General features: G+C 34.8%; 1 protein-coding gene across 1 annotated transcript; it reads left to right on the top strand.

Annotated features, from left to right (window-relative positions):
* Positions 1–20,667, top strand: LOC133171569 (acyl-CoA dehydrogenase family member 11-like). The gene is made up of 11 exons (XM_061306338.1): positions 1–304; positions 4,824–5,056; positions 5,375–5,474; positions 6,809–6,932; positions 7,200–7,342; positions 7,439–7,588; positions 8,364–8,458; positions 8,532–8,772; positions 16,867–16,959; positions 18,738–19,005; positions 19,708–20,667. Exons 1-11 carry the CDS (start codon positions 59–61, stop codon positions 19,878–19,880), a joined length of 1,866 nt encoding a protein of 621 aa, XP_061162322.1. The 5' UTR covers positions 1–58; the 3' UTR covers positions 19,881–20,667.
* The last annotated feature ends 2,387 nt before the right edge of the window (positions 20,668–23,054 follow it).

The following is a 23,054-nucleotide window of genomic DNA, read 5'->3' as shown; positions in this document are numbered from 1 at the left end:
TGTTTACGTTTTCTTTGCAGACTGACACTGCGACGGTAAATGAGTGATGTAAGCCATTATGTCTAGAATTATTTCTTTTAATCGTGTCTTTTCATGCGGGAAATATAAACCATGTAACAAAAAGTATTGCACAGCAGCGGAGAAAAAGCATGCCACGCGGGGAAGAGAAAACGGAATCGAAAAACATGCCACCTTTGCCTCAGCGAAAATAGGACCCTTTTTCCAAAGTCCACCGAAAGTAGAAAACCAGTATACTGGAGACGCAGTTCTTCAATCATATGTAAAAAGATTTATTCCTAATCAGGTATATTGACAGATTGACTTATCAGTGTCGGAGGAATTCTCATAATTGGATTTTTTTTTTTGGGGGGGGGGGGTTATTTTCTATAGAGATACGACTATGCAGCATAATGCCTGCCCATATCTCTAAAGAAAAACATCTTCCCAGTCAAGGGTTACTGATCTGCTCCGCTTGACACCAGGAACCCTTTACTTGGGAAGACAAAGAAAGAAGGAGGGGTAAATTTTTCAGTAACGTACGTATTACGTAAAACAATGGGATCGTACCTGGTCAATTCCAGGGTTTGGGGTGTTCAACATTAATTGATTTGGAATAGTTGGTATGATGTTAGTGGACTGCTGAAATATACTAATATGTCCTAACCTTATCTAGGTTAACAATAATCAAATGGTAAATCACTATAATAATCAGAGGCAAACTATAAATGATTGATACAAGAGACCAGTTGCCCTCAGATTATCGCATATACTATAGAATGCCTTATTCAGGACGTATAGTATATGTGGTAGCCTTTCAACCACTACACTCATTGTAGGATGCCTTATTCAGAACGGACAATGAGTATTGCAGACTAGATGTACTGGTCAGCCAATGCAGACAAGACAAAACAAACTATGGCTAGCCTCCATATTGGAGGTCAACCTTGCTTGTGGCAGGCCTTAACTGGTTTGACCTGCCAAATTCTCTAACTGTAAAAGAGGCGAGGAATATTAAACGTGAATACTTTATTCACTACACTTGTCTTCTATCCTTGGCTGCATCCGAAGAACAACTACAAACTACGCGGAGTCTCAGTATTTATACACAACTGATGTCACATGATGTAAACAGTGACTAATTGAGAACTCCGCATGGTCGTATCTTAAAATTCCGGAATAATTACAATATAGCTACAGGATTAAAATAAAAAACCAGAAAAAGGTACAGTGAGGCTTGCCACCACAAAAGCTCTTCTGAAAAATTCTTAATCCATTGAAAGTGGTGATCATGTTTGATCTTAGCATCCTATAGATAAAGCCTATGGGAGAAATATATATTGATAAGATTTTAAGTTTTATATTAATAACACAATATTGGGATCATGGTTCATATCATGCAGTCATTGCAGTCTTATAATAGGAATAAAATGCAACAGACCAGACCAGGATTTGAACCTGAACTCTTCAGTTACTTAAGGTACTTAAGCTATCTGACACCAGCAAAAGACACAATCCTTAAATTCCTCTATTGAGTCTTTTCATTCTAAAGACACCAATCCAGGTTCATCTCTGGCAGGTCTTACACTTGTCACTTTCAGGGTTGGAACAGCCCCAGATGTAACAGGAAGGGAGTAATTGTGATGGTCCAGACCAGGTTTTGAACCAGATTCTCAGAACTCTAGACTGGAGGTCTACAAACTGAGCTTTTTGACCTCCAACCTTAGAACCTGCCAAATCACCATACCTGCAAAAACATTAATTTTGGAATCTAACAATTTCATAGTGTCCCAGTCGTATTTATTTGCTACTCCTTTTTATAATAAACAAGGCAAACAGCTGTTGGGTTCAATTTATATATTTTTCAATTTCATGGTAAGACTAAAAAGGTGACCTGTAACAATAACAGTAATGAAAACAAGATGTGTTTGTGAAACACTGATGCCCCCGTATGGCAGCTTATGGCGAAGGTTAAAGTTTCTCAAATGCAAGTCAAAATCCAGGCCAAAAGATAAAAAATGTTAAATTTGAAAGCCTTAGCTGCAACTGTTCAATAGTTATGGCGAAAGTTAATTTTTTTAAAAGTAAGTAAAACATCAAGGTCAAGGTTAAATTTGTTGGTATCCAAAGGAAGGTCTTGTCACAAGGATTACATATGTAAAGTATGAAAGCCCTGGCACCAACCATTCAAAAGTTATGGCCAAGGTTAAAGTTTTTCAAAAGTAGGTCAAACTCCTAAGTTAAGGTCAAAGGGTCAAAGTGGTTGGTATCCAAAGGAAGGTCTTGTCACAAGGATTACATATGTGAAGTATGAAAGCCCTAGCACCAACCATTCAAAAATTATGGCCAAGGTTAAAGTTTTTCAAAAGTAGGTCAAACTCCCAGGTCAAGGTCAAAGGGTCAAAGTGGTTGGTATCCAAAGGAAGGTGATGTCACAAGGATTACATATGTGAAGTATGAAAGCCCTAGCTCTAACCATACAAAAGTTATGGCCAAGGTTAAAGTTTTTCAAAAGTAGGTCAAATTCCAAGGTCAAGGTCAAAGGGTTAAAGAGGTTGATATCCAGAGGAAGGTCTTGTTACAAGGAATACACATGTGAAGTTTGAATCCCCAAGCACCAACTGTTCAAAAGTTATGGCCAAGGTTTCAAAAGAAGGTCAAACTCCAAGGTCAAGGTCAAAAGGTCAAAATGGTTGGTATCCAAAGGAAGGCCTTGTCACAAAGAATACAAATGTGAAGTTTGAAACCCCAAGCACCAACTGTTCAGAAGTTATGGCCAAGGTTAAAGTCTCATAAAATTTTGCAAAAGTGGGTCAAACTCCAAGGTCAAGGTCAAAAGGTCAAATATGATGGTACCCAAAGAAAGGTCTTGTCACAAGGAATACACATGTGAAATATGTAAGTCATAGCTCCAACCAATCAAAAGTTATGGGCAAGGTTAAAGTTGACAACAGACAAACAGATAAACAGACAAACAGACAAACAGACAGATAGGACAAAAACAATATAACCCTGGGATCTTTCGATCCGGGGGCATAATAAATGAATACACTCTCATACCTATACATTCACACATTAAATTACTTTAGTATATTTTAGCTTTTCTGTTATAATTATCTTTAAGTGGATAATTATATTATAATATCATTAATTATCTAGAGCAACGGTGGTAAAAGTTCTTACTGAATAGGCAGTTAAATTGTCCACATTATAAAATGGAAGACTTTGTGGAGTAGGAAAGAAATTCTTCCTTACTCCTGGCTGTCCTAGGGTGGAGTGAATTAGTTAGGGTATTTGGCGCCAAGCATGCGCACCTGATACCAAACTAGTAAAACCACTCACACACTTCTCACTCTAAAATATCAACCAATCATACCACTCCAAGCCTCACCCATTTTGACACAAACACCTTTGACCTTTCACACTCCTAATTCCACCAATGAGCATTCAACCCAATGAATATGAATGAGATATTTTATGAATGAACACATGGTAAATTCCAGAGGACTGTAATTTACTATGCTTTTATAGATGAAAATGATGATGAAGATAATGAAATGATGATTAGTGATTAGGTCACTAAATATTCAATCATACATATACTATTTATTAGTCCCCTACCGGTGAAACCGGAGGGGACTATAGGTTTCCTCTGAGTCTGTCCGTCCGTCTGTCCGTCCGTCCGTCTGTCTGTCTGTCCGTCCGTCCGTCTGTCTGTCTGTCCCTCTGTCTGTCAGTCTGTCCCATTTGGTTTTCCGCACTTTTTTCCTAAACGCTTGCAGATATTGAGCTGATTTTTGGTATGTGAGCGTATCTTGATGAGTTACAGATCAAGTTTGCATTTCGTTCCGCTTCATTGATTTTTGACGGAATTACGGCCTTTTCAATTTTTACGGGTTTTCCACAATTTTCTTTCAAACGCTTGTAGATATTGAGCTGATTTTTTGTATGTGGCTTTACCTTGATTAGTTATAGATCAAGTTTGCATTTCGTCCCGCTTCATTAAATTATGGCATTTTCAATTCTTAACGGGAACAGAACCAGATTACACCTGCCGGTAGGGGACTAGTATTGCTAATGCAATACTCTCACAATGCTTGTTAGAATAATAATTTATTCACCCTGTGACATTAGTTTAGTGGATGAGATAATTTGACTCAAGATCAACTTTACACCTGCAACAAAAACAAATATGTAAAAATAGAATGTTTCAGTTCTATAAAAGGTGATCAAACAATTTATTATACATGTAACCAACAAAGAGAAAAATGGGAAGGACTAGACCAGGATTCAAATCTGGACTCCCTGACTCCTTAGTCAGGAGATCTGCTAATTAACTGAGCTATCTGGCCACCAGGGATTGAACCTTCCTGGCTACCACATAGCAAAGACTTACCAGTTGACGAATGCATCTTTATTTCATATTCATAGTGACTATCAACTTTTGAAAAAATAAAGTTTTCAACTGACCCTTCTTTTTCAGATTTGTTAGCTTTAAAAATTTACAAACTATTACTTTTCCATGAGTCTGATATCATGATATCAAACAAATCCAGGGACTATAAGGAATTGTGTAAAATTGTATTGCATGCAATTACATTATAATATTTTTCTTTTTTTCTGTTGTCTGTCATTTGATTTCTTATTTTGACTATATACCAACATGGTGATGTCAATAAATTGAATTATATTTCTAATTTAAATCAGGAGTTATATGCCAAATGTAATTATCATAAAAGAAAAATGTAGCAATGAGATGTATAACTAAAGACCTGAGGCACTGCTAGCCTGATCATGATGATGAGGTAAACGTCACTGTATTTCAGATTCGAGAACCCATTGAGACAGACTTGATCCGATTTGGAGAGAGAGTTGCGACAGAGATCTACGAGCTTGGGCTACAATGTGAGCGGGAGCCTCCCCAGCTGATTCAGTATGATGCCTGGGGAAATCGTGTCGACAGATTAATTACAAGTCCAGCGTGGAAACGACAGCACGACATCGCAGCAGAGGAGGGACTCATTGCAACAGCTTACGAAGAAAAATATGGAGAGTGGAGGTACCTCTTTGTTTCAATAGACTTCAACGGAGACAACAGGAAGTGTTTCTGAATATACCAATACTCTTGAGTGTCAGATATACAGAAAACATATTTTTGAATCAGATGTTAGGCATTTTATGGTCAGTACTTCACTCACATGTCACCATATGTATTAAGAATATTTAAAAATCTTTTAATTTAATACCATTTCAATAAACTTAGTAAAGAAGGAGCCTTAGATTTTGGTACCCAAGGGATAAGTTTACTCTGACTATAAAGACAAATTAGAGTAGCTAATGTTAGACAATGAAGCTGTTTCTTTATTGTACATTTCAGTCGTCTTTATCAGATAGTGAAGCTGTTCCTTTATTCCCCCTCCTCAGGACTTTACTCCTGTCCTCTGGCTATGACAGATGGAGCAGCACGACTCATTAAGGTAAATCTGTGATGTGTACTGATTCTGACTATGACTGATGGAGCAGCATGGCTCATTAAGGTAAATCTGTGATGTGTACTGATTCTGACTACAACTGATGGAGCAGTGTGACTCATTAAGGTAAATCTGTGATGAGTACTGGTTCTGGCTATGACTGATGGAGCAGCACGACTCATCAAGGTAAATCTGTGATGAGTACTGGTTCTGGCTATGAATGATGGAGCAGCACCACTCATTAAGGTAAATCTGTGATGTGTACTGATTCTGACTACAACTGATGGAGCAGTGTGACTCATTAAGGTAAATCTGTGATGAGTACTGATTCTAGCTATGACAGATGGAGCAGCATGGCTCATTAAGGTAAATCTGTGATGAGTACTGGTTCTGGCTATGACTGATGGGGCACTTTAACTCATTAAGGTAAATCTGTGATGTGTACTGATTCTGACTACAACTGATGGAGCAGTGTGACTCATTAAGGTAAATCTGTGATGAGTACTGATTCTAGCTATGACAGATGGAGCAGCATGGCTCATTAAGGTAAATCTGTGATGAGTACTGGTTCTGGCTATGACTGATGGGGCACTTTAACTCATTAAGGTAAATCTGTGATGTGTACTGATTCTGACGATGACTGATGGAGCAGCATGACTCATTAAGGTAAATCTGTGACATGTATTGATTCTGGCTATGACTGATGGAGCAGTGTGACTCATTAAGGTTAATCTGTGATGTGTACTGATTCTGACTATGACTGATGGAGCAGTGTGACTCATTAAGGTAAATCTGTGACGTGTACTGATTCTGACTATGACTGATGGAGCAGTGCGACTCATTAAGGTAAATCTGTGATATGTACTGATTTTGACTATGACTGATGGAGCAGTATGACACATTAAGGAAATCTGTGATGAGTACTGATTCTGACTATGACTGATGGAGCAGTGTGACTCATTAAGGTAAATCTGTGATGAGTACTGATTCTGAGTATGACTGATGGAGCAGTGTGACTCATTAAGGTAAATCTGTGACATATACTAATTCTGGTGTATTTTAAGAATTTACTGTGACTGCCAGCTATATTTTGTCCACAATTTGGAATTCTTATCCAGCAACAACATTACATGGCAGACACCATCTCAAAATTAGGAATCGTTTTTCGTGTGTGTAAGTCTCTCAAATTATGGTTTTTGACAAATTTAAAAAATTATTTCTCAGGGTTGTTACTGTGTTTGGACCCTGTTCCCTGTTTATGACTTTGATTAACCAGAGATACTTTTTCACACAGATGGTAACAAAACTGTTAAGTAATACTGAAATTATAATTTTGACAGCAATTGCCATCCACTTACTCCTGGGTCAAGGATTGTGCTTACTCTCATTTGACCTCTCGTGACCCGACCCAATTCTGGACTTCTGGTCAGTGGATGACAGAGAGAAGGGGTGGATCTGATGTAGGTGGGTCAGGTTATCAAAAAAAAAAAAAAAAAATGAAGTAAAATGAAAGATTTCATCGGAAATGTTATATAAATTGTGCTATAAGGACATTCAGATATTTTGAACTTTGACCTGAGATTGTATAAACAGAAAAATGGGGTTGTTTTCAAATTTTGCAGGCATAATTCATTATTGCTGATGAAGTCCTTATGAATTCAACAAAGAAAGAATTCATGACATGAATTTTATTATTATCACATTAGACTTTATGAAGTCATCAAATTTTAGCCTCAGGAACAGAAACTATTGCTGTACCTCAGGGTGATGGAAGTTATCGTCTCCATGGCTACAAGTGGTTCTCCTCGGCAACAGATGCCAACATGACCTTAACACTGGCCAGAGTTCAAGGACAGGATGGAAGTATCACACAGGTATGGGAGATTAAGTGATTTTACTGTTGTCATTGGTTTTTCTGTAGAGAACAAGGAGACTGAGTGATTTTACTGGTCTTTGTTGTTTTTCTAAAGGGAACAAAGGGGCTGAGTTTGTTTTACTTGGAAGTTTTTGATGACCAGAAGAAACTCAACAACATACAAGTTGAAAAGATGAAAAATAAACTGGGAACACGACAGCTGCCAACAGCAGAATTACTTTTGGATGGAGCTGTGGCCTACAGGGTATAAGTCTCATCTATGCTGATATCTAGCAGTAAAAAGAGTAGTATTTTGGAGAGAATACAAAATGAAATAAAGAAAAAAATACATAATGTATAAAGAATAAAATTAATATACTTCTAAATGTTTAATCTGTTATTTTTAGCATTTCTATTGTAACAACACCTTCGTTTGAGCAATTAACTATAGAATTACCTGCAGTCATCTTCGCTAGCCAAGGGTGACGATCCGCTCCTCTCTTCTTTTCAAAAAAGAAAAGAGAGGAGCAGATCATCACCCTTGGCTAGCGAAGATGACCTGCAGTAGACGTCCCCTAAAGATTAGCTTGTATGTCAGAACTGAATCACTGCATATGATAGTAATGCAGGGATTTAGGAAGCATATATTCAACACAGAGTTAAAAAAATATGTAATGCTTCTATGGTAAGAGGGCTAATATAAAGCGTTAGAGAAAACGTGCCTGTCTTTAGACCACACCTTTGTCATGCATGAATAGCACAGGTTTGAAGAAAGGATTGTATTTTCTTTACTCAATGCACAGAGAATCTTATTTTAGATATCAGAGGAGGGGAGGGGTGTTACAGGGATATCAAACTTAACCGTTCTAGTACAAAGTGATTTTTGTTTTAGATATCAGAGGAGGGGAGAGGTGTTACAGGGATATCAAACTTAACAGTTCAAGTACGGAGTGATTTTTGTTTTAGATATCAGAGGAGGAGAGGGGTGTTGCTGGGATATGAAACTTAACAGATCTAGTACAGAGTGATTTTTGTTTTAGATATCAGAGGAGGGGCGGGGTGTTGCAGGAATCTCCAACATGTTGACAATCAGTAGAATCCACAATGCTTTGTCATCAGCCTCTGGAATGAGAAGGTAATGCTCACACAACCATATAAGCAGGTCATATTTTCTGAAATTTTCAAATAATATTATCTCTTTATTTCAGAATTTTAAGTATGGCGAGGGATTATTCCACCAGGAGGACAGCCTTTGGTGATTATCTGAAGAATTACCCCCTCCATGTTCAGACTCTCGCTCGGATGGAGGTGGAGGTACGTGCTGCCACTCTACTTGTGCTGGAGGTGGCTCGACTGCTTGGGAGGGAGGATACTGGAATAGCCAGTGATCAGGAGTCTCTTTTACTAAGATTGCTTACTCCCCTGGCCAAACTGTACACTGCTAAACAGGTATAATTGCTTGTAGTTAAAGCTGAACACTATTCATAAATAGGTGCCACTGTCACACAGGTATTTAAACCTTTCGATTTTTTTAAACCCAATTGCACTTTTGAAACTTGTGGGTGGACGTATAGTATTTCTTTCATGGTCTTAGACATTGTGCATTTTTTCCTTGATTTATGTGCATTTTCTGTTTGTAAATAATGCATTGACTTGTATATTTGATGTTGCTTTTCTCTTAGCTCGGAAAAAGTGCGTAAAATTTTATAATTTCGTCACGACTGAGTACTGTAGATTCCTAAATATATGCGAGGAATTAATTAACGTGTAATTACGCGAGGAGCACCACTAGCGAAATAAAATTACTCGCTTTTATTTTTATGGTGTTGAAATTAATGTTGAATCTCATTGTAAACCATCCATTCGCGAATTATTGTTCTCGTGATTTGTCGTGTAAGAGCAATTCGTGATATTAAGTACTCGCGTAAAATAAGGAATTTACAGTAACATGGCATGGTAAGATGTACGTCTACACGGGTGAGACCTCTACAGTGAAATACTTTGAACTGTTAAGTACAGGTCCACCTAACAATCAGGCAGGAGGTGATACATGGGGTTCTCAGAAATTAATGATTTTTCACTCACAGTTTTTTCTTGGGCTATAAGACATGTATGTGGAAGGAAAAATATTTGGGGTCATTGTTACTATGGAAACCTGGACAAAGAAATTTCCCTAGCAACCGGCCAATTTTTTCTTTGTAGATTGACAAAATTTCACTCATTTTGAAGGCTTTATACAAAATGTAAAAAGAGTAATTTTTTCTTATCTAGTGTAATAAGAAAGATACACGTTTAAAGTGTTCTGTCAATGTAATCAAAAGAAATTACATTCTCTTATATATGTGCTATAGAGACAGGTAAAGATACATGTTTCCCATTTTTTGCTGATTCAGCATTTTGCTTGATTTTAGCAAAAATCAAGTCGATATTATTCATTTCACCATCTTAATACAATTGTTCCATCTATTTCCTGTAAAACCACAGGAAGGCCTCTCTAAGAATGTGAAATAAAAAGTTTTGCAAATTTGAAAATCCTATCTGTTGCTAGGCAACAAAAATGGATGGTTTGATAAATTTAAAAATGGGGAAAATGTAAAGCACTGGAAGAAATATCGGATGAATTGTAATCATAAAACAAATTTTAAAATAATAAAATATAAAATAATCTTCCTTGTATACTAAAGACTATTTTACAATAAGCTATCTCCATGGCAACAGCAAATTTTCCTTAGCAACGAAGCATTGAAAGTTATTTTTAGCACATATTCATCTTAGTTTTTAATAGATTATCTGATTCTAATAATTGAATTGCTATTGTCCAGAATAGACATTGTCAAACTGGTTATTTAAAAGTATTTTCAAGTTAATTCATCCATAGCAACAGAACTTGTCCACATAGCAACAAATGCATTTATTAAGAATCAGTATGTAGCAATTCCTCAACAAAAATCTGTGTCTTTAAGGATGTTAACTAGGCAAAAACATTCTACTTATAGAAATGAAAAATCATTTACTTGACTTATGACTGTGGTATTTTTTTTTTACACTTTCAAATGGTAAATCAATGACCTACTTTTCATGCTAGTGGCCTATTGAAACTCGAGAGTCTTAAAATTTTTTGCAAATTCCTGAAAATTTAGCATCATGACCAATATTTGCAACGAAAACTGGATAGTCTAATTTCTGACAAGTCTAAAAAATACAGTAATCTCGTTAAGAAAAAAAAGACTTTTGATGAGGTCTTCTTGTGAGAATGCAGACCTGGTGAGGAATTGATTGACCGAGGCCAAAGGCTGAGGTTAATCAGTTCATGACAGAGTCCGTATAGTAACAAGTAGGCAGAATTCAGAAGTCATTAACTGTATTTCAAATTATCAGGAATTTTTACTTTTTTTCAGAATCCACCTATTTTCTCCATCAAATATATAAACGACCAAAATATACTTAGTATTGTGTTTTGTAGCAAGATATAATTATATTTCAACAGTTTAAACTTTTTAACAAAGGTGGGAGAAAATATATTAAAACAATAAATATTTAAACCATTTACTTAAAAGGAGTTTAGACAGTTTTAGTCTGTGCGCAATTTGACTGGTTGATAAAAATGTAAGCAAAGCTATCAAGATTTGCCAAGACGGAAAACCCAATTAAACATTCCTTTCTAGCGAAACTAATGTCTCCTGAATAACGAGATAAAAAAGACTTATTTTGATGAAATAACTACATATGTAACATGTTATAGTGAGATACTAAGTTGTGAACAAGATAGCTAATTAATTATAATTATCAAAAGACGACTTAATAGTTGAAACGTTTTAATATAACATCAAACTCGTTGTAACGAGACTACTAACTCTTGGAGAATGAGATTAAAAAATTATCATAATGTGATACTAACTCGTTATACAAGATAGAAAATTCATTTTAATAGGGTCACTACTTCATTATTTAAGGAATGAATGTAATAGCTGGTTATACTGTATAACCTGGGTTGAGACAGTTTACGCTTTATAAACCGCGAAGCGGTTAATAAAAAAAAAAAGCGTAAAAAATCGTAAAGTGTTCCAACCCAGGTTATATATAAAATACATAGTTACTGTCTTGAAATATAAGCGATATTTGGGCAAGGGAAAGAAAACGTGATAGAGGGCGAGGCTTGCAGAGCCCTCAATATTAATTATGTAGACACTTAGAGGGGTAATACGGAAATTTATGGGGTCCTTGAAAAATGCATATTGTATTTTTTCAAGAACTCCATATACATAACTAATTTACCCTGTCGAAGATTTTTTAATAAAGTTCATTTTTTCCGAGTTTAGCAAACCGTTCCCTAACAATTGTTTACATTGTGACGTCGCTTAATGCTAACGTGACGTCAGTTATTAGGCTCTTTGCTTGTTCATTGAAAAAAAATTACATTTGCACATGTATGTTTCTTAGATGAACCTATTGAAGTTAAAATATGTTCAATTCTGTATGAACTTATTAAGGGGTCAGAGGTCATAGCGTGAACGAATCACATGGCGAGATGATATTTTGCATACATATTTCTGTCACGGTGAAACTGGTTTTGGAACTTCTAAGTTTATAGTGATGAAAGAGATAAAAAATTGAAAAAATGTCCCAAGAAGCCCTTCGGGCTTCACAGGATTTGATCACGTGACCAACCAAGTTCATTTCCCAGAGAACTTTTTAACATTGTTGTTTATTTCTTAAACAACATATTGAATATGATCTGGACAGTATGGCACGTGGAGGGGTAACATTAACAATATGATGTGGATAGACAGCATAACATGATTTAATACAGTATTCTTCTTGACCAATGAAATTTCAAGATTTCTATCAGAGGCAGCTAGGATAATCACATTTTCGATTCGAACCCAAATATCGCTTTTATTTCAAGACAGTCACCTTGTATTTTCTTTATCCTGCAACATATTTTCACATCTGACCTCCAAAATAAGATATTTTCAACCCGATTTAGGCACATCTCTGCAGTTGAATCCAAGACGCTATAGCGTAAACATTGCAATATATATGACTTCACAATGCTTTCAGAATGTCAGAATACATGCACGAGGCTATATAAGGGCATTGACCAAATATAGCTTTGGTTTATTAGGTTACCTTTATTAGGTCAATGCAAGCTTTAAGGGGTAGTTACAGGATAAATGCCAGTATAACTTGGGCAGCTATTAGGTTCATTCCTTATAATTTAATTTTCCGTCATTAAGTGAAGACAATAACGCAATTTTTCTACAAAAATGCCTTTAATTTGAGCATATTTTAAAAGTAACGTCAAGCAGAATAATACGTTTTTGACATAAGTCATAGTGACGTAGGCAACATGTGTTATACGATATCAACTAAATCTAGCTTTTATCTAATCAAATGACGTGTTACAACCAGAATTAAATTATTACGAGATAACTAACTCTCGATAGAGAATTATTAACTAGCTAGCCAAGTTATAACGAGATATTTACTTGTAATAACTAAATAATCATTTCAATATAATGAGCTTAATGAAAAAATAAAAGAAATATAATGAAAATAGTGATAGTGTCTTGTTTAAAGTCATCATTTCGCAAATTCTATGGTCAATACAATAACCTTGTCAGCAAATGCAATCTAATTTTGAATCGAATGCTGACTGATGCTTTTCATAGAAATTATTTATTGATTATTTCCTTTATATTCCTTTGTATAACTATGATCCCCTGTTTTGGCCCCTCTATTTTCCTGGGTGGTCATGATTTGCAAAAAAATTAAATCTACATTACCTGAGGATGCTTTTTATATTATTGAGACCAATCATGACTTTGTTGTTCTTGTGAAGAATTATAAAGATTTGCCCTATGTATTCATATGTAAAACTTTGATCGCCCATTGTGGCCCCATCCTACCCCCAGGGGTCATGATTTGAACAAACTTGAATCTACACTACCTGAAGATGCTTCCACATGAATATGACCAATCATGGCTTTGCTGTTCTTGAGAAGAAGATTTTAAAAGGTTTTTCGTATGTATTCCTATGTAAAACTTTGATCACCCATTGTGGCCGTACCCTACCCCTGGGGCCATGATTTGAACAAACTTGAATTTGCACTACCTGAGGATGCTTCCACATAAGTTTCATATTTTCAAGCATATTGGTTCTTGAGAAGATTTTTAAATGATGTCATTAATGATATTTTTCACGAAATCATAATTATCTCCCTTGGAAGAAGGCATGACCCTTCATCCAAACAAACTTGAATTCACTTTTCCCAAGGAAACTTTGTGGCAAGTTTTGTTGAAACTGGCCCAGTGGTTCTTGAAAAGAAATTGGAAATGTGAAAAGTTTACAACGACAATGACAGCGACGACAGACAGCGGACAAATTTTGATCAGAAAAGCCAACTTTAGCCTTCGCTCAGGTGTGATAAAAATTCTTAGCATAACAAACATCAAATCCCCCCCCCCCCCCGAAAAAAGGGTGATCATTGTTGATTTTGAGGTCACAAGGTCAAAAGTCAAGGGTCAAAGAAAAATAACCCAGACAAGATTTTTTTTTATTTTTCAGCCAGTGATCTTGAACTTGCAGGAATCTTTATTCAATATCAAGACACACCCTTGGATCATTAGCAAGCTCATTATTAAGTCGAAATTCAAGTGAATCTCCATTACAAATTTGGAGTTCAGACAAGCATTTTACATGTTTTCGTCAGTGACCTTGAACTTGCCAAAACCAACATGGATCAAGGTCATGAAAAACCCACGGGTCAAAAGCATTTTCTGTACAATGTAAAGGCCAGCCTCTAGTAAGTCTCAATTACAAAGTTATATGCCAGACCAGAATTTTATACTTTTTTGTAAGTGACCTTGAACTTGCCAAAATGAGTTTGGGTTAAGGTCGGCTTTACTCTCAGGTCAAAAGCAATCTTTGTACCAAGTATGATCTACCAGTAATTCTCCATTACATAGTTTTTCTGCCAGTAACTATGTACTTGCCGGAATGACCTTAGGTCAAGGTCGACATACACTATTGCATCATCAGCAAATTTTATTCCATGTATGAGCTTCCAAAGATTCACCGTTACAAAATCACTTATTGCCCAGACAAAATTTTTCAGACAGTGACCTTGAACTAACCAAAATGACCTTGGGTCAAGGTCTTAACACACGTGGGTCAACAAAGCTATCACTGTACCAAGAATGAGCATCCAATGAATCTCCGTTACAAAGTTTTGAACTGGACAACAAATGTTTTAACAGTGACCTTGAACATGCTGGCATGACTTTTTGTCAAGGGCAAGGCAACCACTTGGGTCATAAGCAATCTCTGTACAAAGTATGAGCTTCCAGTGTCTTTCAATAACAAAGTCATAGCAAGGAGAAGATTGTATGGACAGAAGGACACACAGTAAAGGGATTTCTGTATAACACACACCTAAAATCCCCACACCCAAACCCCCTCCCACAAACTTTGTTTATGTGGGATATTTAGATATTTGTTACAATTTCAATAGCATAGAAGATTCAACAAAAAAGTAGAGTAGCCAGTTGGACTGCGCAAATTCAGTTTTAATGCAAAAATGTAATATAAATATTTTTTTTAAAAACTTTCAGGAATACATGTACGTGCTAAATATTACTTTCTTTGCCTTGTTGATGAGGAAAATTTTATGTTGCCATGGAGATGGAAGATGTTTAAATAGTCATTAGTTTACACAGAAGTGTATTGTATATTATATTCTTTTACAATTTGTTTTTGCTACTCAATGATTTCAATTTAAACATTTTTATTGAATTTTGAATTCGGCCTACTCTTGCCCATACGGACTTTTGTCAGGAACTGATTAACCTCAGCCTTCGGCCTCGGCCAACCAATACCTCACCAGGTCTGCATTGTCACAAGAAGACCTCCTCAAAAGTTAATATATTTTTTTATAATGAGATTAACTTGTCAGAAATTAGACTATCCAGTTTTCATTGCAAATATTGGTCATGATGCAAAATTTTCAGTAATTTGAATGAAATTTTAAGACTCTTAAGTCTCAATAAGCCACTAGCATGAAAACTGGGTCATTGATTTACCATTTGAAAGTGGAGAAAATATCAGTAAGTCAAAAAAATGATTTTTCATTTCTATAAGTAGAATGTTTTTGCCTAGTTAACATCCTTAAAGACACAGATTTTTGTTGACGAATTGCTACATACTGATTCTTTATAAAATGTATTTGTTGCTATGTGGACAAGTTCTGTTGCTATGGATGAATTAACTGAAAAATACTTTTGAAAAACCAGTTTGACAATCTTGATTCTGGGCAATAGCAATTCAACTATAAGAATCAGGTAACCTTTTAAAAACTAAGATGAATATGTGCTAAAAATAACTTTCAATGCTTCGTTGCTAAGGAAAATTTGCTGTTGCCATGGAGATAGCTTATTGTAAAATAGTCTTTAGTATACAAGGAAGAATATTTTATATTTTATTATTTTAAAATTTGTTTTTGGTACCCAATGATTACAATTTATTTGATATTTTTTCCAATGCTTTTCATTTTCCCCATTTTAAATTTATCAAACCATCCATTTTTGTTGCCTAGCAACAGATAGGATTTTCAAATTTGCAAAACTTTTTATTTCAAATTCTTACAGAGGCTTTCCTGTGGTTTTACAGGAAATAGATGAAACAATTGTATTAAGATGGTGAAATGAATAATATCGACTTGATTTTTGCTAAAATCAAGCAAAATGCTGAATCAGCAAAAAATGGGAAACATGTATCTTTACCTGTCTCTATAGCAAATATATTAGAGAATGTATTTTTTTTTTATTACGTTGACAGAACACTTTAAACGTGTATCTTTCTTATCACACTAGATAAGAAAAAAATTACTCTTTTTACATTTTGTATAAAGCCTTCAAAATGAGTGAAATTTTGTCAATCTACAAAGAAAAATTGGCCGGTTGCTAGGGGAATTTCTTTGTCCAGGTTTCCATAGTAACAATGACCCCAAATATTTTTCCTTCCACATACATGGCTTATAGCCCAAGAAAAAACTGTGAGTGAAAAATCATTAATTTCTGAGAACCTCCATGTATCACCTTTAATATATAGGCTGCCTGATTGTTACGTGGACCTGTACTTAAGAAGTCTGTGGCTAATATAGGGGTTATTGGGATAGTGAAAATGAAAGAGAGATATGGTGGACAATGCCTTTTACAAGTAGTGTTCAGCTTTAAGTGTATAAAGAAGATATAACATTTAAGTACTAGCTCTTTGGGGACTTTTACAGACTTTGTTAATCTTATATGTTTACCTCTTAGTTGATGTCAGGGTTAATGTGTATATTAATATCCTGATCTTTAGCTTGGGAATTCCACATACAGCTATACATATACATGTTTAACAAAAATTGCTATGTTATCTATGATTCATAACATACTCATGCAATTCCAATAGTTTGGTCTTAGTGAAACCATTCTAATTTTATTTTATGCAGGTTTTTACTTTTTAAGTCCTCACTATAAACATTTGATGATGTATTACAGGCAATGTCTGTGGTCTCCGAAGGCTTGGAGTGTTTTGGAGGTCAAGGTTACATAGAGGACACAGGACTTCCAGGATTGTTGAGAGATTCGCAGGTGAATGGAATAAATGTTTTTATGTGCTTACAACAGTAATACATACATAATAGAGTTCACTTTGTGATCAGGAGGCCCAGGTTCAATTCTTGTATGCTATGGCACCTCAAACCTAACACGTAAACATAGGTCGAGACTATTCCATTGCCAAACCCCCAGAACTAGAACTGATAGTCATGGATCTTTCAGTTGAGACCTTGAAAAATTAAGGTCCTGTGTCATGGGCCTTAACAATAAAGAACCCTCATTGCTCAATGGCCCTGAGTGCTGAGTATAGGTCTAAATTTGAAGCCTTCACTGGTATATGGTGACATCCCTATATGAGAGAAAATATTCTTGAGCAGGACGTAAAACAACATACAATCAAACATTCAATCTTCTGATGCTAAAACCTTATTTATATTTTCTCTACCATTTTTTATACCCCCCGCAAACGAAGTTTAGGGGGGGTATATTGGAATCAGCTTGTCCGTCTGTCTGTCCGTCTGTCTGTAGACGAGATTTTGTCCGAACCATTTCTTGGAAACTGTTGCAAGGATTTGTCTGAAAATTTGTACACTTATTATTTGCCATATGAAGGTGTGCACCTGGTATTTTCATCATGATTGGATAATTTTTTTGCATTTTACAGGTGTTTTTTTCATTTTTATTATGTGGTTTTGTCCAGATCTGTTCCCAGAGACTATTGCATAGATTTGTATGAAAATTTGTACACTTATTATTTACCATATGAAGATGTGCACCTGTTATTTTCAACATTATTTGATAATTTTTCTGCATTTTACAGTTTGTTTTTTTTATTTTTATTGACTTAGTCATTTCGGGTTCATGTCTAAGGTTTGAGACATAGAATCTAAAACATCTGTACAAAAATGTGAACTACAGCTTAAAACAACTCATTAGAACTAAAAAAAAAATCACAAAGTATTAAAAACAGTTTTTACATTACATAGCAGATAGTGTAAATCCATTTGTCCCTTGGGAGTAATGAGTGGACATGCATCCAGTTAAACATTAATTAATGAGTTCAGTGTGGGAAGCTGTTAGGGCATCTCTGATCAAGCAGGTCTTATCTATATCTCCTGAGAATTGGGCAGAAAGAAATAAAGATTTCTGTTGTCTAAGCCTCTTAATTGTAATTTATATCTGTCAAAATACATAGTTACTGGAACCAGCCTTTTATTTTTAAAATGAGTTTGGTATAAAGGTATTAAGATCAATTTGATTTTGTATAATTAATTATGATAATTTTTTTTCAACAATCAATTTGCAGAGTGTCATGTCTCACAAAGATGACAGATAGTTGCAAACTATTTTTTCAATGTAATAAAAAACACTGTAATTATTAGTATTGATGTTTTATTAGGCTGCACCTTAGTTTCATTCATTAAAAAAAAAATATGAGTAATTAAGTTTTCGCTCTAAATGTTTAAGCAAATTGTGAACACCTCTCACATCTAGAAAACATTAGTGATTTGGTACCTTCTCTGAAAAACCCAGTGGGGGGTATTTGTCCCTTTTGGACAGTTCTAGTTTCACTATGATGTCACATTTATCTTGCATTAATAAGTGAAATGCAAAAAAAAAAAAAAAATCTTGGAAGAAAAAATATTAAAAAATACTACTGTGAAATATAAACATTTTACTTTCAAGCAAAGTTCATGTCCTTGTATTACAAGTTAATAATTTCCACAACCAAGACAATCTTAGCCTATAGTGATGTAAGTATATTCCCATTTGTCACTTTCTCACACTTATGTACACATTTGGTTTTGAAGGTACTGACAATTTGGGAGGGGACAACCAACATCTTGTCCCTAGATGTACTCAGAGCCATCACAAAATCCAAGGGGGAGGTGCTGGTTGCCTTCCATGATGATGTCATCTCCAAGGTTACCAAGGTCAGCAGGGTCCAGGAATTACAAGATCAAGGTCACAGAGTTAAGGAGGCAACCCTACAGGTCATGAACTTTGTGCAGAAAAACCCAGATAAGTTAAATATGGCTGCCAGGGACCTAGCATACAGTCTGACCAGGATATACATGGGTGTGTCTGAAATTTTGACTGATCCTTTACATAAAATATGATTACAGTAAAATGCTAAATTAAGAATTTTTACAGTATTTTGTTAGACCCAGGTTATACGATATAAACTAATTTTTTAATCCAATCAAATGAGGTGTTACAACCAAAATTAAATTGTATGAAAATGCCATTCAAATGATAGGAAACTTAAAATTGGATGTAAACATTAAGTTTCAAAAATCAATGCTGTCCTGTATGTTTCTATTTTATGAAATAAAATATGGTAAACTTTTTTTAAATAGAAAATTTATTAAGGAATGAATTTAATTGCTACCAAAGTTATACTGGTATAACCTCGGTTGGGGCAGTTTACACTTTATAAACAGTGAAGCAGTTTATAAAAAAGCGTAAATTGTTCCAACCCAGTTATACCAGTATAACTTGGGTAGCTATAAAATTCATTTCTTACAATTTAGCTTTCCTTCATTACATTTAGAAAATAAGACAATATCTCCTTCAAAAATGCCTTCAAATTGTATGTATTTAAAATATAATGTCAAGTGGTTTGATACGTTTTTGAAATAAGTCATTGTGACATAGACAACATAGGTTGTACGATATAAACTAATTTTTTTATCCAATCAAATGACGTGTTACAACCCAAATTAAATTATTAAGATACAATGCTGATCTATAATTTTGTAATTTTAATTTTTGATGTAGGTGCTATTCTCCTTGACCATGCAGTAGAGTGTGGTTTGACACAGACAGACACACAGACAGCCCGGCGGTGGTGTGAGAAAGACTTGTCCCTGGTGGTGACCAATCACAAGCTCGGCCATTACAACAGTAGTAAGGAAGATCTCCGTCTGGTGTATGAACATTACACTGGATAATGGCTGATGAGTGCCAGTTTATTTGTGATATGAAAAAAAAGCCTACAACTTTAAAATTTACACAGGAAATCCCTAACTATTACTTTGACAATGTTTATATTTTCATTTCTAAACTGAACAGTGAGTTGTTAAAACAGTTATCTTAATATTTAATTTTTGTGGAGCCACCAATTTGTAAAAAAACCCACCCTATTTAAAAAACATGCCTTTTTTTAAAAAAACATTTAGAATGAAATTAATTTTTCAAAACTACATCTATATTCAAGACAATTTAGACTTGATGGACCCCCCCCCCTTTCAATTCCATACCCTCCACTCACACATTTATGGACATTAATGAATGTTAAGCCAAAGGTAAATGAATCAAAATCATTTCTTCTGAAAATAACTAAGTTTTCTAGATTGATTTTATTCAAGTAACATGGGCCCCCTCCACCTCTTGTAACAGGAGGGGAGGCTTAGTACTGGAGTACTTGGATGTAAAAGTACTGCTGACCAGAAGCAAGCACCGGAAGCAGGGTATACAGATGTGCTCGCAACTCTCTCGGTCCCAAATGTCTAGTACCTAAATTTGGAATCTCAGGCATCTGTGACCAACACAGGGCCACTGGTTTTGCCCGGTACTTATTAGTCGGTATGCCAGCTATCCCTCCTGGACCCTGTTTTTGATTGTACATTTATGCTATGCGGCCATTTAATGCCAATTCCCTTATGTCCATCACAGTTATGAGTAATGCAAGATTGTATATGTTTTTGTTCAAGTCTTTAATAAAGGTAATGAAAATTATACAGCTGTTGTCTATTGTAAAGCTGGCACCAAGGAAAGGTCATGATGACCCTATGTGTAAAAAGAATCAAGTAACAATGCATGTCAGGTCCTGTGGGGCAGTGATTACCTGACTGTTCAATTAAGTAACATGAATACGTTTTCAAATTTATTTAATAAATGTTGATACTACATAATATATAAAATATTGTATAAACTGGCTATTTGAATAAAGATATTTAAGCAACCGAGCTTTGACATGTACTGTATGACACTGTTTCAATCAAAGAAATCAACCTTGTCTTGTTGATACATATAATAGTTCTCATTTTTGGCTTGATGTAAAGAACCAGTACTAAAAAAAAGTCCATGTAATTTCAAGTCAAAATGTTGAAAACATGCGTGTATAATATTCTTACATCGCAGTGTCCAGTTTTCTATAAATGAGATATGCATAAAAATCCCTCAGAAATGGATTAGAAATAATGAAATATATATGTACCACCACCTTTGTCATAATATATTGTTATGAAAATACAACTTAGCTTCTGTCTTAGAACTAAAATAATCATAAATGTAATCATTTATATAAATAAATATATAAATACAATATTAAACGATGCCAACGTACAATAATCAGATTATAAATTACGCATGTACATACAATAAATTACGCATGCACATACAATAAAGTACGCGTGTACATACAATATTAAACGATGCCAACGTTCAATAATCAGATAAAAATATAAGAAGAGATAATACATCTTAACTGTTTAAAGTTTTCTTACACGTTATTAAATAAATTCTCGTTAACAATCTGTCGTAAACGGGTTTCTTAAAATGACCACTGCTTACGAACACCAGCTGTCAGAAAAACGTTTGTTTACATTTTTTGTTGCTGATTTATTTTTAAGAAAAATATTTTTGCGAATGCACTGCACGCGCAAATTTGCTAAAAATTTATCTACAGTAAAAATTTCCAGATTTACGGTATAGTGTGGCCAGCAATCATTTTGATGTAACTTGAAATAACTAAGATAAATCTTGTTTGATTGGTTTATGTACAATGGTAGTAAGAATTCTTCAAATATACTGAATGAAATATATGGAGATAACGAACAGTATTCTAGCTCAAAAGTCCATTAAATAATACAAAATAGGAGCAGAGCAAACACGGACCTCCAAAACATCAGAGATGGGATCAGGTGCCATGGAGGAGTGAGCATCCCCTGCTGACCGGTCACACACGCCGTGTGCTCCTTGTCATGATCGGGAAATAACGGAAAATCCGTCGACAATTCAGTGTGTAAATAATGGTCTAACAATTAGTATGAAGAACGTCAGTCAGCATTTGACTCAATGATATATTGTATTTGCTGACAAGGTCATTGTATCGACCATAGAACTTAAGAAATGATGACTTTAAACGAGAGAACAGATATTCTTGTTTCATCAACTTGTTTGTCAATAATTTACCTCTTTTTAGAAATTGTACATACGTAGAACATGCTCTTGCGTATCGAATCAAATGGGATATATATACCCCGTTTGCAGGTGATGAAGGTGTATTGCTGCACAAGTAAGAGAAGTTGAGGATTGAAAAGTTAAAGTCATCACGTTTATCATAAAGCTTGGTTGTTAGATTACCATTAACGTCTTTTTCAAGTAAAATATCCAAATATGAAACAGATGTGTTAGACTCTGTGGTATCTTTTATCTCAAGCTCACCGGGATATATTCCGAATATATATTGATGAATATTGATTATAAAATATATATTGATGAATATTGATTATAAAATATATATTGATGAATATTGATTATAAAAAATCTCACTAAATGGGAAGAAAATGGTCTAATTTCCATCATCTTTTTAATTATAATTAAATGACTATGTCAATATAATGACTTTTACATGATATTTTTAAATCACATTCATATCAGCCCCAGGTCAGATTGAGAGCAATAAGACTAAATTACTAATGTTAGTGATTGAGGATTGATACTGTAGATTCCTACATATACAACATGTACATAGGGAATTTTTGATGTATAATTTCGCAAGGGGCACCACTTGTAAACTAAAATTACTTGCTTTTTTTCTTATAAAATATACATATAAAAACTCTAGCTCAACAATCCACCTAGAACCAATTCTTCTTGCAATTTGACGTGTACGATTCTTTCAAAGATAAGGAACATACAGCATTGGAAGTATTTTTTAAAAAAATAAGCATGCCACAATTTTTATAGCGTATAATGATTTAAAACGTAGCAATGAATATATTAAAAGATATCAGTAACATCTATAAAAAATCTTTAAAAAACTGATTAAATCAGGGATATCTGAAGAATTTTTTACTGTAAATTCAATTATTTTTGTGGGGTCAGATTTTCCTCGTATG

Source organism: Saccostrea echinata, unplaced genomic scaffold (genome assembly GCF_033153115.1).
Source record: "Saccostrea echinata isolate AGI-Se365-2 ecotype Australia unplaced genomic scaffold, CSIRO_AGI_Sech_v1 ptg000054l, whole genome shotgun sequence".
NCBI lineage: Eukaryota > Metazoa > Mollusca > Bivalvia > Ostreida > Ostreidae > Saccostrea > Saccostrea echinata.
Note: the sequence above shows the minus strand (reverse complement) of the source record. Positions and strands in the feature narration are given on the sequence as shown.

Excerpts from the sequence above, each read along its gene's own strand:
- LOC133171569 (XM_061306338.1), top strand. The coding sequence starts at position 59 with ATGTCTAGAATTATTTCTTTTAATCGTGTCTTTTCATGCGGGAAATAT. Across the intron at positions 8,459-8,531 it reads TCAGCCTCTGGAATGAGAAG|AATTTTAAGTATGGCGAGGG; the intron begins GTAATGCTCACA and ends TCTTTATTTCAG. Across the intron at positions 8,773-16,866 it reads AACTGTACACTGCTAAACAG|GCAATGTCTGTGGTCTCCGA; the intron begins GTATAATTGCTT and ends GATGTATTACAG.